Source organism: Strigops habroptila, chromosome 1 (assembly GCF_004027225.2).
Source record: "Strigops habroptila isolate Jane chromosome 1, bStrHab1.2.pri, whole genome shotgun sequence".
NCBI classification, from domain to species: Eukaryota; Metazoa; Chordata; class Aves; order Psittaciformes; family Psittacidae; genus Strigops; species Strigops habroptila.
Window position 1 is genome coordinate 125,825,900 of NC_044277.2, and position 18,268 is coordinate 125,844,167.

Here is an 18,268-nt window from a genome sequence, read left to right on the forward strand (position 1 = left end):
ATGTAAGTGGCTAACAGACCTCTAGCAAAATCACCTTTGATGCAGAAAAATACAAGCCTATTATGTACTACATGAATACTAAAGAAAGAAAAAGACTTCTGCAGAGACTATAATTTGCTCCTATTGAAACACATTCCTCCTAATTTAAAGCATATTTACATGCTGACCCAAATCCAGCAACCTTCATTCTAGTTTGTATTTTGTTAAAGTAGATCACAAACTTAGTTTATTAGCTACAGTTTAACACTTATTATTTTCTAAATTAGAACTAATTACATTCCCTAAAGTAGAAAATCAGATTAACAAGCCATTTCACTCTCTGCTAGCAAAATGTCAATAGGATAATATTAAGCACATGCATTTTTATTCAAATGTAAATTGACAGCACATTTTTATTCAATCTTTGAATATTTACAGAGAAGACTGTGCGGCTGTTTAACATGCCTCTGCAGACTAAATTAAATTCAACAGTAATACGAATATAAATGAACTCTGAAGAACATAAGTCAATTGACAAGGAAGGTTTTTCTTTCTAAAACTTTCCAAGCAAACAGGACCAAACAGATTTCAGGGGGTTGATGTGGACTAGTGCTAAAATTGGTCCCAAAGACTAATTAGTGGTCAAAGCACTCTAAGTGTGCTCTTGAATCACATTTTCTGGCTTAGTTTCACTTGAAGAGGATCCAGACTATGCAGCCAGACTACTCTATATTGGAAAATCAAGTGCAGTTAGTGGGAGAACTGGGAGTTTCACTTCAGAAGTGAATTCCCGACTGGAAGTGCAGTGCCAGAGCAAGTGCACCTGGAAGGTCAAGCTCCAGCTTGAACCCATTAAGGGACACTGGGATGGTGCTGTGTGAGTGCCTGAGAAGTTTTCATTTACTTTCTGATCTAAAATGGTCAGGGAATAACATTAAGTATGTTACCAGTTTGAGAATCTCTATTGAGACATCCTACCCACTATGAGAGAAGATATTCAGAAACAAATGTGGTCTTCACAATCTGCATGTAAGAATGTTTTATTGTCTCCAATCTGCAGTTCAGAAAATGTGCTAAGTTCTTGTAGATGACGAAGTAATGAAGGCAGATCCTTTGCTGAATGAGGAAATCTAAACCAACATATACTCCTCTTTCTACCTGCATCTGCCCTTTTATGTTGTATGGTTTTTCCACATCAACAAACAATACAGCTGAAAGAATTATCTGAGGTATAGAAAAAGCTGTATCAATAATGCAAATATAAATCAAATTACCTGATTGACGTGATCTAGCTTTGGACAGGGTCTTCCACCATTGTAGGGTTTTTCACGGAGCCATTTAGACCGAACCTTTACCCCACTCCCACAGGATTTACTACAGCGAGACCAGTTAGACCATTCACTGAGCTTGCAGTCTGAGGGACATGGAATAATACAGGCTTCCTCAATATAACCTGCGTGAATGGAAAAGAAAGTGAAATCTTCTCAGCATGTCACTCTGCCACTTCTCCCTGAAGCCCCAGTCTACTTCATTTAGATTGTCCAAAGTTTGACTCGACAGGACTGTGTGAATAGAGAGATTTCTTCATCATTAGGGCTAAATTAAATTCTGCAGAAAATTGACACATATAGTTGGAGATTGTGTTAGAGTAGCAGCTGAGCATCCTCACCTCTATCTGATTAGGATTCACACCAGATTTCAGCATTGTAACTTTCTGACAGTTGCAGTGTAATTGACGCTAACCATTTCTTGGCTGCACCATTCTTACACTGTAAAACAATTATTATTTTTTTTAAGGAAAAAAAAATTAAAAGATATTGTCCCTAATTATATTAAGTAATTCAATTGCTCTCTACATCAAAAATCCAACTGAATCAAAAGATATGCATCTTACCAGCCTGGAGCGAGGGAACTTAACACCTTGTGACCTTTCTAAGGCTAGAGAGAGAGAGTGGCTTGCCACATTAATGATCTGCCGATTAACAACCATCTGCCCCAGTAGCACACTGAATAATTGCACTGAATAGAAAAGCAGATGTTTGGTTTGGATAAGTCATCGGTCCTGAGAGGTTGGCAAGGGGTATAACATGGTCTGCAGGGAGTAACATGAGCCCTCAATTCACTGAATAAGTGAAAATGTCTTTCTTTCAAATGCAACATATGCCATAGCTCTACAATATGTGTCACTTATGCCAATATTTACAGCAGAAGCTATAAAATCTCAACTAAAAAACTGGCCTTTACTGCATTTTTACTACAACTATACCCAAACTTATATGAACTCTCCTCTCCCCTTTCCTGTGTCAAATGTGCAACACATTTACTGTTGGCAAATGTTCACTTTTAAGATTAAAGAAACTTCATTGCATTTAAAAGTGAATTAAAATATTTGATAAACATGGTTGCAAAATTAACACATACTTTGGTAAGATCATTCTCAAATGAGTGGCATAGTTTTCTAGGCATGGTTTCAAATGTTTCTCACATATCTTGAATATTTCTTAGTTTGAAAGCAATCATTGCCATTTTAATCAGAGCTGATGTCGACAGCCTTATGTTTTTAACCTATACTTCTAAGTAAAGCTATTCTGTCTCTTCTAAAAGCAACCAGTACAGAACTATCACAAGTTGTGTAAAGAATCAAAACAGTTAATGGAGTTCAATTCTATATAACTATTTCTAGTTGCTTCCATTAATTTGTTTTAGATTAAAATAACGGAAGGTTGGGTTTTTTTAAAAAACATACAGTAACATTCAGAAAATTTTATGGTCAAATTCAGGTGATGATTTAATCCTTTACAGCTTTCCTTTGTTTGGAATTGTTAAACAGTTATAAATACACAGACCACTTCCTGAATTTGAGCAGTGTGAAACTACTGTTCACCAAATGTTTCCTTAAAATTCCTAGAATGTTATTAACTTGAATTACAAGCATGTTTATTAAATATCTCTCTCCATTTGATTGACCAGCTCAGTGATACTGTATGAAAGGTACACTGTGTTAACAAAATATATTTTTTAAGATCATATCACTGTATATCAGAAGTGGTGACATAGATTGCCCTGCAGCAGTAAATGAAAAATTGATTACATTTCAGCTTACCTGGTATCTCTGGGTGAGTCTTATAAATCCGATGCACCCTATCTCAGATCCCCATCCTACAATGAACTTTGACTGCAAAAATACCAAACTCTGTATCTTCCCCAGAAATCAGTTTTTAACAATCACTCCTAGGTGCTATACAAAAACATATACTCATACAATCAAGAAACTCCTGAAGGAAAATGGACAAAACAAAAAGAAACAATTCCCTCCAAACAATAAGTGTTTAGTGATATTTATTTTCTAATAGAACGAAGTAAAGGTTTTATAGCTTTATGAATTTTTTTGAGATTCTGAAATGCTGCTTTTACTTTCAATATAACTTCTGTTATATTATATATATAGCACCTGTAATAAGTGCTTGGAGCGATGTAGAGATGTTCCAGCTGCCCCAGCCATTGAGTCGGCTTCATTTGGAGCTCGGCTAAGGTGCCTCTATACAAACGCCCGTAGTATGGGGAACAAGCAAGAGGAATTAGAGATGTGTGCAAGGCTACGGGAATATGATGTCATTGGTATCACAGAAACATGGTGGGATGGCTCCTATGACTGGAATGTTGGAATGGAAGGTTACAGGCTGTTTAGAAAAGACAGGCCAGGCAGACGGGGAGGGGGCGTTGCTATCTATGTCAGTGATAGGCTAGAGAGTATGGAACTCTGTCTGGGGACGGGTGATGAGGTAACAGAGTGTTTGTGGGTCAGGATCAAAGGGAAAACAGCAACAGGGGACATTACGGTGGGGATCTGTTACAGGCCGCCTGATCAAGAGGACTCTGTGGATGAAGCGCTCTACAGACAGATAGGAGCAGCCTCACGCTCGCAGGCCCTGGTCCTCATGGGGGACTTCAACCATCCTGACATCTGTTGGAGGGACGGTACGGCCCGGCACAAGCAATCCAGGAGGTTCCTCGATTGTGTGGAAGACAACTTCCTCTTTCAAGCAGTAGAGGAGCCGACGAGGAGAGGTGCCATGCTGGACCTTGTGCTCACCAACAGGGAGGGACTGGTTGGAAATGTAACGCTCCAGGGCAGCCTTGGCTCTAGTGATCACGAGATGGTTGAGTTTGAGATCCTCAGGACGGTGAGAAGAGCGTGCAGCAAGCTCACTGCCCTGGACTTCAAGAAAGCAGACTTTGGCCTCTTCAGGAACCTCCTTAGTAAGGTTTCATGGGATACAGTCCTAGAGGGCAGGGGGGCCCAAGACTGCTGGTTGGTATTCAAGGATCACCTGCTACGTGCTCAAGAGTGTTGCATCCCGACTAGAAGAAAGTGCAGCAGGAGGGCCAGGAGACCTCCATGGATGGACAAGGAGCTGCTGAGGAAACTTAGAGGGAAAAAAGAAGCTTATAGAAGGTGGAAGCGAGGACAGGCGGCCTAGGAAGAATATAGGAGCATTGCCCGAGAAGCTAGGGACCAGGTTAGGAAAGCTAAGGCCCAGCTAGAATTAAGTTTGGCAAGGGATGTAAAAGATAACAGGAAAGGATTCTATAGATATGTAGCAAATAAAAGACAGGCTAGGGACAATGTAGGCCCTCTCCAGAAGCTATCAGGAGAACTGGCTACCATGGATTTGGAGAAGGCTGAGGTTCTTAATGACTTCTTTGCCTCAGTCTTCACCAGCAAATGCTCTGACCACACAACCCAAGTCTTGGAAAGCAAATGCAGGGACTGTGAGAACGAAGACCTTAGGCCCACTGTAGGAGAGGATCAGGTTCGAGACCATCTTAAGAACCTGAACGTGCACAAGTCCATGGGACCTGATGAAATCCATCCACGGGTCCTGAAGGAGCTGGCGAATGAAGTTGCTAAGCCACTGTCCATCATATTCGAAAAATCCTGGCAGTCAGGTGAAGTTCCCGATGACTGGAAGAAGGGTAATATAACCCCCATTTTCAAGAAGGGGAAGGTGGAAGACCCGGGGAACTACAGACCAGTCAGCCTCACCTCTGTGCCTGGCAAAATCTTGGAACAGTTTCTCCTGGAAAACATGCTAAGGCACATGAAAAACAACGAGGTGGTTGGTGACAGCCAACATGGCTTCACTAAGGGGAAATCCTGCCTGACCAATTTGGTGGCCTTCTATGATGGAGCCACGGAACTGATGGACAGCGGCAGAGCAGTTGATGTCATCTACCTGGACTTGTGCAAAGCATTCGACACTGTCCCACATGACATCCTTGTCTCTAAATTGGAGAGACATCAATTTGATAGATGGACCACTCGGTGGATAAAAAACTGGCTCGATGGCCGCACGCAAAGAGTTGTGGTAAATGGCTCGATGTCCAGTTGGAAACCTGTAACGAGTGGTGTCCCTCAGGGATCGGTGTTGGGACCGGTCCTGTTCAACATCTTTGTCGGTGACATGGACAGTGGGATTGAGTGCGCCCTCAGCAAGTTTGCCGACGACACCAAGCTGTGTGGTTCGGTTGATACGCTGGAGGGAAGGGATGCCATCCAGAGGGACCTTGACACGCTTGTGAGGTGGGCCGATGCCAACCTTATGAAGTTTAACCAAGCCAAGTGCAAGGTCCTACATCTGGGTCGGGGCAATCCCAGGCACAGCTACAGGCTGGGCAGAGAAGAGATTCAGAGCAGCCCTGCAGAAAAGGACTTGGGGGTGTTGGTTGACGAGAAGCTTAACATGAGCCGGCAGTGTGCACTTGCAGCCCAGAAAGCCAACCGTATCCTGGGCTGCATCAAAAGAAGCGTGGCCAGCAGGTCGAAGGAGGTGATCCTGCCCCTCTACTCTGCTCTTGTGAGACCCCACTTGGAGTACTGCGTACAGTTCTGGTGTCCTCAACATAAAAAGGACATGGAGCTGTTGGAGCGAGTCCAGAGGAGGGCCACGAGGATGATAAGAGGGCTGGAGCACCTCCCATATGAAGACAGGCTGAGAAAGTTGGGGCTGTTCAGCCTGGAGAAGAGAAGGCTGCGTGGTGACCTCATAGCAGCCTTCCAGTATCTGAAGGGGGTCTACAAGGATGCTGGGGAGGGACTCTTCCTTAGGGACTGTAGTGGTAGGACAAGGGGTAATGGGTTCAAACTTAAACAGAGGAAGTTTAGATTAGATATAAGGAAGAAGTTCTTTACAGTGAGGGTGGTGAAGCACTGGAATGGGTTGCCCAGGGAGGTTGTGGATGCTCCATCCCTGGCGGTGTTCAAGGCCAGGTTGGACAGAGCCTTGAGCCACATGGTTTAGGGCAAGGTGTCCCTGCCCATGGCAGGGGGGTTGGAACTAGATGATCTTAAGGTCCTTTCCAACCCTTACGATTCTATGATTCTATGATTCTATGATTCTAATAACTTTTCTTCTGAAGAAACCTTTCTTACAATTACTTTTTCTTTCCTTTTTACACTTTTTTAAATTTCTTTTTTACAATTTTTTTATCATTTCTTTCTTACAATTACACAATTATGCCATTCAGCATTTGTTAAATTTCTGCCTCTGTAATTCATGCCTGGAAGAAACAAATGCAAGTTTTTTTAAATATATGGCATGGGGGGTTGGACTTACATGATCTTTAAGGTCCCTTCTAACCCAAACCATTCTACTCTTCTATGACCAAATTAACAAAAAATAAATTACTCATTGCAGATGACTTGTTCCACTACCCATCTAAGGGTATTTTTCAGAAAAAGCATGTCATCACCTCAGATACCTTTCTGTGTGTATGTCAACATATCTTTTAGAGTGATTAAGGGTGCTAATCTCCAGAAGTTTATATCCATCACCCCTCAAATCCAAGAAAGATGATGTTCAGGAACTTCGAAAAGTTTATTCTCTGGTTTTGGTTGTTTTTGTTAAATTTCAGGTGCTTGTGTTTGTAAACCTTGTCCATGCTGTAAAAATCTTAGCAAGTGAGAAGAGAGCATATTGTTACAGAGAAAAAAAAAAATATATATAGAAATCATAGAAACACAGAAACCAGAAATATTACAAGCAAATGGGACTGGTGATGCAGATGCGTAGTTTCTGATACGAAAAGGACATCAATGAGCCATTTCTCAATTTTCAGTCTTTTTTCCACTCTGATCTAATCATCGCTGAAAGGGTGTCCCTTGTGTCAGACAGTGTAAAATCTTATTAAAGGAAGTCCTCTAATGTGTGAGTGAGTGGGTGTCTGTATGGTGGAATATCACACAATTATATCACACAGCCAGGTTGTATAATATAATTGCAGCAAATGTCATGCTAAAGCCTCGAGGTTTAAAGAACAACCAAGAAATTACCAAGGTAGAAATACAACAGATGCAGAGAAGGAAAGAATGAGAGCAGTGAAGCGGCTATGAAGAAGATTTGAGCAAGAGAGTGTGAAGGTGGGGGAGGGACAGTGAAATGGAAGACTAACACTGTAAAGGCTGAAGTCCTTTATGTCCATATTTTGTCTGCCGTTTCTCCTCCTGACTAAATTCTTTCATAGCATGCTTCCTGCAGCTCTTCCTTCTTCCCACAACATCTGAAGGATGACTATGGCAGGGGGGTTGGAACTAAATGATCTTAAGGTCCTTTCCAACCCTACCTATTAGATGAGTCTATGATTCTGCATTAGAAACATGAGACCTTGGGATACGGTGGTGCGGAGCATTGGCCTGCATGGTCTAGAATGGTAGTGCAAAGAGATGCCCATCTCCTAAGGCCTGTTCATTTTCCCAGGGAAGTAGTTCTCAATTATTTCAGTTCCTATCAGCTGAACTTCACAAGGCTGTGAAATGGGCAGCTGTCTACTATGAGCAAGAACATAGCTATGCTGTCATTAAAGATTACTGAACCCCTAGTTGTCTACTATGAACAAGAACATGGCTATTCTGTCATTAAAGATTACTGAACCACAATTTAACAAATGGCTTTGAACCACTAGGAGTATGAACTAAACTACTTACTGAAAGGGAAAAAAGGTTTGTTATTCCATTGCTAATTGGCTATGAAATCTGGACTCTAGAACAAAGTAATTAACAGATGTGGTGGATAATTTATAATGGAGTACTTTAATGGACTTCACACTTTGTCTAATGACAAAGCAGGTTAAGTAGGTGGATATGAGGTTGTTCCCCCACAAACTGCACCTGCAATTTGTAAGAACAGAATGAATATTGAGTTGAAGGGTGCAGATATAAAGAACATCTTAGAAAGTGTTTACATGAACTCTTTTGTCCTTAGGACTGACAGAGTTACGCTCCTGCTTTCATGACTAATATGTCATGCGATGTTTCCAAGAAAAAAACTGCAATGTCAGAATGGTTTACATTCTTCAACACAGTTTTGTTTGGTTTTGTTGGGGTTTTTTTTTTTTTTTTGGTTGGTTGGTTGGGTTTGTTGGGGTTTTTTTGTTTGTTTTTGATTTTTTTTTTTTTTATCCCCAAGGAAATATAAAGTTCCTGGCTCTCATCTTCTAGGACAAAGAAATATACAATTATTTGCATTTCACTTGTAGCAGAATATTATGTATGCATTTCTTGAGACTATTCGTATTCCTGCCTAGCCATGGAAAGATAGATTGAACTCCAAAAGACTTTTTTTTTTGTCTTTTGTTTTTTAAGGATTACCCTTCAAAGCCCCAAAACCTGTGAGCAATTGTTAATGCTTAACTATCTTCTGCATCAGCAACTGTGTCTCTGGTGAACTAACTACAGGTTTTTGAGTTGATGGATGACTGCTTCATGACTGATGTCCTGTTGACAGGGCAGATATGGTGGCACCACAATGCAGAGGCCTAAGCTAGCATTTCTGATGCAGGGCAATAGGTAGCATATTCCTAAAGAACACACAGTAGGACAAATATGGCTTGCAGTATATATTAGAAATAATCTTAGAGAAGATACAAGCTATGAAACAGCAAAGTATCCTAATAACAATTTGAGAACCTAAGCCTCGATTAAAATCTAGATTAGAATCTACTAGATTAGAATCTCCTATGGGAAATATATTTATTTTAGAATAAGCACTTGACATTAATTAAAATGTCAATTACATTTTAACACTTTTCTATTTTTTGTTTGTAAATTTGCATTGCTTCAGGTTACAATATTGAAAAAAAAAAAAAGATTTAAAAACATCCTAATACAAGTGGATACAGAAAGTTCTAACTGACGTCTCAGATTCAATAGACTCGGTTATAACATACAAGATTTTATATCGCACACATAAGCATTAAATACAAAATTCCTCGATTCACATTGATACTCCTAGCAGCCATTGTAAAAGTATTCACTGATACGCTGATATTCCTCTCTAATCCCCTCCATAAGCCTTGTAGCCATGGAAGGCTTTGTAAAGTCAGCACAAATCAATGCATCTCATTTAATTAATGCTAAAGGGGGAAGTAATCTCACACTAATAAGGCAGCAGACAAACTATCCTGGACTGACTGACTGTGCCTAAGGTCTTAACAGTAAACTGACATGAATTAAGAAGGGTAATATGACCTATATAAAAATGCTGCATGTCTGCCATGCTACTATGTTTGCCTTCACTACGCGCAAACGCAACCACCACCCAGGTTATGTGGGTCATGATTCATAACTGATATATGATCATATGAGGAAAAGTAAATACTGAGATCTATATAGGCTAGTTCATAAGCATAACAGTGGCCTGCTTTTGATTTTTTTGTCATGAAAATTCCAAAGCACAGTTTAAAGAGACCACGATGCTACTCCCTTTCCTTTTTTTTCACAAACACACTGAAACAGATTGTTGGCAGACCCATATCATTATCCACAGAGCTGTAGTGAGGCTAGTGATGACAGGGATAAAGCTATGAAAAACAACTGCTGGCTTTTCTAATGAAAAAAAACCACCCCTCTCACACTTGACTATCAAGCAAACTATATACTTTTGTATTTCTCTGGTAAAATTACCTATGTTGTACTGAAACAAAGCAGGCACCAGAGAAAGAGCAATTTATAGGTCTTCCATTAACAAAAACAGGTAAACAACAGCTCAGTTGCCACTTTTAGTTGATATTACACATCTGCTGACAACTGCCAGCTGTTAGCTCCTGCCTACACTCCGCAGAACTGGTATGGTGGAAAAATACAAGCAGCAAAAATTTTCCAATGGCTGCTGAATGGTGCTAACTCTTTCAAGCACAAATATAGCTCAAATTGCAAAAAAAAAATTTTGAAAAGAAAAACCAAAATATTAGGCATCTATAATACTAAAAAACCTCCCCATATATAAAAAGAAAAAAAACCAAACCACTTTATCCTCCTTCAGCTGAAACTTAGGTCTATTTTCAGCTGTCGGGATTTCTTCTGAAGCATCTGCTACACTACAGAAAGCTAAGGGCAGTCTTCAGAAGGACTCTGCCCTCTGCTTCTCCAGTGCTCTCACCCAGCAGTAACAGCTGATTTATTTAGCCATATTTTGCCTTTCCTTTTTTATGTTCACTGCTGTCTATTTGCGAAACTTGTTCATACTTGAGACTTTATAACTGCACCCAAAATTTTAAAGATGATTGTAAAAATCCTCTTATGGGCCTACTAATTTAGGGCCTTCCTTGTGTCACACTCTTCCTTTAGCTCGTAGGTGTCTATGAAACTGTTATTTAACTCTTCTCAAATCTTTTGAAAATGAGCTGTGCCAAGCAATTAAAAGAGCTTTGAAGTATTTACTCTTCTGCTCCTGTTTGTTTGCATTTCTTTTCTAAGTCAACTGAATTGTGATTTTAAGCATACAACATTTCAGAAAACAAACAGCTTATGATTTTTTTGCCACTGCACAGCAGGTCTGTCTTCTGATTCCTCCCACTGAAAACAGTATGACTTGCAATACTGACCTGTTTGTGAGCTCATAAATTTACACAGCAGTATTTACATAAAACTTTTGACAGTCTCACAATGTGAGTTTCTGGTTGCATTTTAGTATATCTCACAAAATATCCCATGATATATTAATAACATTAGTGTGGGTGTAGTTTGCCACTCTTGCCAGATTTAGAGGATGTTGTCACAGGTGAAGAAGTACAATTATCCCCATTTTCCACCTCTTGATTTCAAAGTGCCAGGAGATAACAAAAGTTCAAGTAAAAGTTGGACACTGCACAGGAAACATCTTCCCTTCAATAATAGTCTTGATTTCTCTCCTAGTCCTAGCCAATTTGCCAAATCATAAAAACTGTGATTACATACTATTCTACTTGGAAAGAAATAACAGACTCGCAGGAAATAGCAGTAAAACAAATTTCTGAACAGAGCAGATAGATAACAGAGTGGACAAATCTGACTCTTCTTTGGATCAGTTACAAAATCAGTGAAAAATTCAGTGTCATAATTTCCATAGGGAAATAAGCAACTCTCTTAGAATTTACAAAAATAACCCAAGCAGGCTTGAATTACGAGTCTTGTCAAGTTTAGCTTGAAAAACTAAAAGCAGATTGATGGGAAGCTACAAGGCACTTTATTTGCTAGCAGGTGGGGTAACTATTGTGATACCACAGAAGTCCCTTGTTGACTTAGCATAATATAGCTTTTTATGTTTGCTCTTTAAGGAAAAAAACAAGCAGCACACTGAAATCTAGAGATGATGCCAAACTGAAGAACTGTCACAGAACAAGGGCATGAAAATGACAAGACATCATAAATAACAGCAAGATATAAAATAAGATTTAACTGGCAAAACAGCAGTTTATACATGTTGAGAAAAAAATAAAACAAATCATAAGAACATAATCCATGAATACAAAGTAGATATTCAGAAAAAGGCAGCAAACATATACTGAAATTACATAGGAACGTCTGTATCATTTGTTCTACTCCCCTTGTATCTTTTACCTTGTAAAAGTATACTAAACCTGGAAAAATGCTGAAAGCAGACAGTCAAACCTTAGAAATAATCTGTACTGTGTGTATGTACTACGCCCATCAAAAATAGATTTTTATTCTGGAACAGCTACTGGAAAGAAAACCATCATTTTAGTGACGTATTCCTTAGCATCAGTTTAATTCCTTATTATCAAAGTCAGGTTAGATACCTCATTCCCTGAGCAGCTGAAATTCCCATCAAACAATTTGAGGAAGTACAAGGAATGTAGGATTAATTCAACATCAATTCCAAGCTTCATCTGCCCATGTACTATACCAAGATAAAGGTACCCACTCCCTCAAATGGAACTGATGAGAAAACACACGCAGATGCCTTGTACTTCACTATCAAAACAGGTAATGATACAGTGGGGGATCAAAGAACCAGTCACCCTAGTAAACATAATTCACAACTCCAAAGACCAAAGGGTTCAGACTTTACAGCCTAAAATAAATATAGTAATGACTCACAAACAGTTCCAGTTTACAAAAAGAGCTAAAAGAGTCTTCAAATCTTCTGTGAGAAAAATGGGATGGAACTATAGAAATAAAACCAAAACAAAGCAATGCTCTATTGTGTTTTGGGAAGGTGGAGCCTGCTGGTATTAACAGCCTGCTAATGGTAGCCCTGGCTACAGCAGGGCTATAGGGGCTGTTAGTAGCTTTTCCACTGGATTATTATTCATTTTGGTCACTGTGAGTGTAGGTGACATTAGATTAGAAATTGCTATCATGAAGAGTTATAACAGGGTAAACACAGATCATTGAGAACATCCTTTGTTCCTCAATTTTTTCCTCTTTTATGTCTCTAGCGCTGCCAGGGCTTGAAAGCAGCTATGTCCATGCTCACTCCACACAAAGAAAGAGTTCTCATCTCTTTTCCAAGGTACATCGAGGCAGCATGTTACCTACCACATACAACAGCTACAGGTCGCTCCTGGACAGACAACATCTTCTGTCGTGTCTTCCCTTGGCTGCTGACAAAACCTGGCAGTCCCTATTCTTCAAGTCAACAAAAACTGACTGGCAGTAGGCCATCATTCATTCTAGTTTTCTATGGATGTAAATTCTTTTATAATTTTCCACTTTTCAAAGGTCACTCTGGCTCTGGACTTAATGCTGAACAATTCATGTGGTTCCACAACTCTTTTTCCCGTGTTTCCTAACAGCTTTCTGAGGAGCTTTGTAACTTCCTCAGGACAACTACCCAGCCCAGACAGATCTGTGCTCACACACTGTAGGTCATTAGAGGTAGCTGCATCTTTTGGTATGCCAAAGATGGTAAATGGTCCTCATCATTCTAAGCAAGTGTAGCATGTCCTCTTTAGACTACACAAAAGAGCAAAACTAAATCTTTGTGGACCTCAACCCAGAGCAAACAGCTGAGAACAGGATTAAAGAACATTCTCAGAGCAGAGAAAGAGATTTCCTGTCCCATGAGAGTTTAGGATTTAGACTTAGTCATTCATATATATGTATATAAACTTAATCTTTCAGTAGGAGTTAACTACAGCAAAATATGATGTTGAATAAAAATAAACATAGGAGAAAATTCTTCACCAAATTATCTTCCAGCTTTGCTTTGGGACATTAAGCTGAATGCTCAGTTTTCCATCAAATCATAAAGATATGATATAGCTTGGCTAGATAAATTCAGTCTCTATCATATCATTAATCATTCCTAAACAGGAATTAATAGTGCTAATTAAAATCCCCTTAAATCATTCAATTTATTTGATTAGCTATTTTAACTTTATCCAAGTAAATAATGAAATTTCTTTTATCTTAATTTTGCATTAGAAAGTAGAATACATATACAAATTAAACTTACATTGACCTTTTAATGGCACTGAGACTAACATCCAGCTTTTCATACCAATAGCTCAGATACAATTTTGCACTGCCAGCAGGAAAGCAAATGAACACAAAAACTCCAGTGACGTAAATTAGCACATTTCTGGCTCACTGAAAAATCAGAAAGTGTCAGTTTGAATCCTAACACTGTAGATGCATCTACTTTAGGAAGGAATACTGTTCCCCCTAGGAGCAATGTGAGTACAAAGAATATAAAGTCTTTAAACATCCTAGTTTTACAAGACAGAATTACATAGAGAAAGTGCTGTATGCTGTTGAACTCAGGTCAAGGCATGCCTTTTAAGGTGCTGAAGAGCAAATGGTAGAGATAAGGCTATTTAAGGAGATTAAAGCTATCTAAAGAATCGGTGGAAATAAGTTCAGCCTTTCCAATATAGTCCTGTGCTCTCTCTGTTTATTTTTTGAGGATCTGGCCCTTCTAAATGGCTTTATCGTCAAATCTGCAGACACTATTATCAGGAAAAACAACAAGATTTTACTTTTATCTATTAAAATGCCTAGTAAAATCATGGCAAATTACTAACTTTTACATATTGTACTGTAGTAAGCAGTAAAAATTAAGTTTACTATTTTGCAAGTCAGCAAAAACATGTGCTCAGTTTGAAGGCATCTTGGGATAAAATGCAGCCTAAGCAATAAACATTAATCTCCTAATTCCACCTGTACACATATAAAGTTATATGAAATAAAGCGGATAGGTAAACAGCTGATATGTAAACAGATGAAAAACAAGAGGTTTCTAAATACCATGACTGTTGCATCGTGATGTTTCCACAAGTCGATTGTTTTGGTCATAGCATGCCATGGCCTGGTACCGATACCCTTGTCCACATTCCTTAACGTCTCCTTGCACCTTCATTCCCAGCAATACTTCCATCTTGCCCTCTGGTAAAATACAGTCCGACCAATTTCCCACAGGCTGGGCACTGTACTTGTCACACGGACAAAACTGATTCTCAATCAGAGGATACAACTGAGAATTTTTGCATTTATCTCTTTTCTTACTTTTTCCTAGAAAGAGAAATAATTATTTTAGAAAGTTTGTAACCGTTTACACCTCCTTAAAAATCTCATTTAGGTACCTGTAACAAGTGCTTGCAATTAAATACATATGCCTAAAACTAGTTACATTAATCTTAATTCATTTAGGTTAATGACATGAATTTCTGAAGTAATGGATACCTACATTTGCACAAAGGCAACATCTTTAATAATAAAGCCCGATACTTATATCTAATTTCAAAAAAAGTGCTTGGGAATACAGTTTGAAAAAGTTAGCAATTAAATATACCCTTTTTCTCCTGTTTTATCAGCAGCCTGCAGCCCAATAAAAAAAATTGTCTCTGGATAAAGCTTCCTCAAAATGAAGAAAATTGCAGCAGGAAGTACCTGCTGCATCTTTAGTACAGTAGTAGCATCTTTACTACAGTAGTACCTTCTTTCAAAATGTTTAAATCCTTTAATTTCATCACGTTACATTTGTCAATAATTACCATTCTTCCCCTTTAATAGAATAAGCTCCTTCTTGGAATTCATTTCTTTTCAAATCCTTCCTCTTTTTCCTTCCCCAACTGGAGCATAGACATTCACTCACCTTCCACTTTCCATTAAATCAGTTTTTAATCTTCTCTTTGGTAAAGTTTGCTTGGTTTTCCTTTCCATACTAGACAGCTCATGTGTATTAATGTACAAGTCTTTGCAAAAGTAGCTTTAAAAATCCTTGTTACTTAGAAATTAGTATAAATTATTATTCTATTTTCCTTTTTATTCAAAACAAGACACTGGACACAACTTTGCAGCACCCTTAGTGCTGCCTTCATTTAGAATATAAAAAGGTCCTTGAAGAAAAGTTTATCTTTCTTTTGACAAAACAACTTCATACTAAAAATACACTTCTCCTCCTTCTCATTTTTGCCAGAAATAATTATGAATTCACTCCAAGTCAGCTTTATCACATTGCTACAAAGAATACACCATAGAACATAGCACTGTCTTAGCAAGTTTGAAGGGATTACTTCAAACAGGGACAGGGAAACATTTTGCAGTGTTAAAAGCATGGTAAGAGAATCTTTTCTTTCTTGTTTTATTGTTTTGATTTTTTTTTTTTTTTGTTTTGTTTTTGGGGTTTTTTTTTTTGCTTTTTTGCTTTGGTTGTTTGGGATTTTTTCATAATAATAAAAATTGTTAGTGTTTTTTTCCCCTTGTGGAAGCAAACCTGGCATAAAGTTCACTGGAATTATGAGACAGTCACAGTGAGCCTTCTTGAAGATCATGAATTATTCATTGTCCACAGGTTTTCTGATTTACAGGGAGATGGAGCAGGGGATACTGTTTGGATCCTCTCACATTCTTTCTGAGGCTGCTAATGGGCACCCTCCTTAGCTAGCTTTCCTCCTTCACAGAAATACAGATTAATTGGCAAATGGTGCTCTAACAGAGGCCAAATCTCACTCTTGAGATTTCAGTTATAATTTAGAAGCAAAGCATGCTTCTTTCTCTTCATTTCATGCAGAAGAAATTTAAAAAACCAAACCAAAACAAAACCAGATAAATAAGAAGTTGAAAGCAAAAAAAAAAAAAAAAAAAAAAAATTCAAAGTGTCCATCTCATGGATCAGAGAAAAGTTTGTGGCAAAGGGTTGGACATAATCGGAAAAATTTTTATCCTGTTAACTAAAACATCAAGAGGTTTCAAAATATGAGCCAAGTGCTCCACACTACCTACATTATGTTGAAGACCCCAAGGTCTTTGGCTTTTTACACCATTAAGCCAATCAGGCAGTGTCTATGAGTTACATGCTTTTCAACATTCACTAAATTGGCCAACATTTGCCTGAAAACTATCAGTAAAATAAAGTTTAAGCGAAAAAGAAAACAAACAAACAAACAAAAAAACCCCAGAAAGCTTTTGAAAAAATATTTTCATATTTAAAGCTGTAACTCAGACGAATTGCTTGAGAGTTTAATCTCAAAGGTCTGTCTCGTATATTTGTTAAACGGTTAGCACAAATAGATAATCTCAACGACATAATTCTGTATGGATAAAACATAAACTAGTAACCTTCCTGACCTCTTTTCCTTGCCTGTCAGGAAAAGAAATGGCCTGCTTTACTGTTTACTATGTGTGCTCCATTTAGAAGAAACCCTGGCCTCCTATATTCTCCTATCTTCTCTTTAGCCACTTCCCAGTAATCAAGACTCTGAGACATATAGCAGAAGTTTGTTCTCCTGTATTTCTTTGTTCCACTGACAGTATATAGAGAGCATGGCAGTGACATTCAGTCTGCCTTCTGCCACGATGACAAACAATGCTTGCTTCTTATAAGGGCACCTCAGAACAATGCAGGTTTTAATCAAAACTGTAGCAATAATTAATAAAAGATGCATTATTTTTCTAGTTACTCTTACCAACAAGAGTGCGTTTTCTTGTCCTGACTCCTCCACAGTCCCCATTACAGGAAGAAAACTTTGACCAGTTTGTAAATTGACAGTCATCTTGGCAGGGAATCTGGCACATCTGTGTTAGGGATGGTAATGGGCCAGCATATTTAAGGCACTCACTGATGTCAGCCTGTCCTCCATCTTGTCTGCGACAAGTAATTGCTGGAAGCAAAAACGGATGGGGTTTAGTTCAGCATTTTTTTCATGAATGGCTCTATTCAGTTTAGTAAGTGTTTATTCTCCACAAAATCACACTGAAAGCCCAGAATAGCTATACGACAATCTAATATTTGCAATCAGTTATACCTTGAATGAATACATTTGGCATTTCTGACTTTTTTGAGATTCTGTTTAAACCACTATTTATCAGGTATCACCGGGGGGGGGGGGGGGGGGGGGAAGAAGAAAAAAAAGAAAAAAAAGTCTTACAGACAACTGTAAATATTATAAAGGTTGCATCATGTTATCCACACCTGCTATACCACTTTTCACATTATCATTTTTCCTACTGATACAGCCTATAACTCAGACATTAAAAAAACCTGCAATACCATTTTAACTAGTGATTAGTTTATAAAGTTTTATCAGCAGTATGTGTTTTAGAAAAAGGGATAGACATAAAATTTAGAAACATATTTGCATTCTGGATACCACTTAACCACTCACAACAGTATTGCTGCCTGATGCTCTTCAGTAATTTTTAGTCTTCTAAAAGGGTTAAAGGACAAAGCATGATTGCTAGGAGTGGAGTATCAGCCAACAGGGGTACAACTTTTTATAACAGGAGAGCCAAGTCCTGAATAAAAGCTGCTTACTTACAAGAAAAAAAACGTTTCTTAAGAAAACTTCAGATGGCACAAAAGGAAGCAGTTGTGACATAAGGATTTACAAAGAATAGGGAAGTTTCATTAATATAGCCTCTAACAATGCTCTATTATCGTTTCCCGTGGATTTTTCCTTTTTTAACTGGTTGCTTATCTATTATTCTAATCTAAGCCTCAATAAATCTAATTTTATTTCCTTGCCCAAAACAACATAAAACTTATTATGCAGTAACAAGACTGGAAAC

The 18,268-nt window shown here is 38.4% G+C and overlaps 1 protein-coding gene across 6 annotated transcripts in view; it reads right to left on the reverse strand.

Moving 5' to 3' along the window:
• THSD7A (thrombospondin type 1 domain containing 7A) overlaps positions 1-18,268 on the reverse strand; it is a 269,899-nt gene that overhangs the window by 29,307 nt on the left and 222,324 nt on the right. For all 6 annotated transcript variants that reach the window (XM_030494595.2, XM_030494627.2, XM_030494606.2 and 3 more), the window contains 3 exons: positions 17,167-17,361; positions 14,507-14,770; positions 1,254-1,432 (listed from right to left, as the gene is read on the reverse strand). In XM_030494595.2, the coding sequence (XP_030350455.1) occupies positions 1,254-1,432; positions 14,507-14,770; positions 17,167-17,361 (638 nt within the window). The remainder of the gene's footprint in view (positions 1-1,253; positions 1,433-14,506; positions 14,771-17,166; positions 17,362-18,268) is intronic.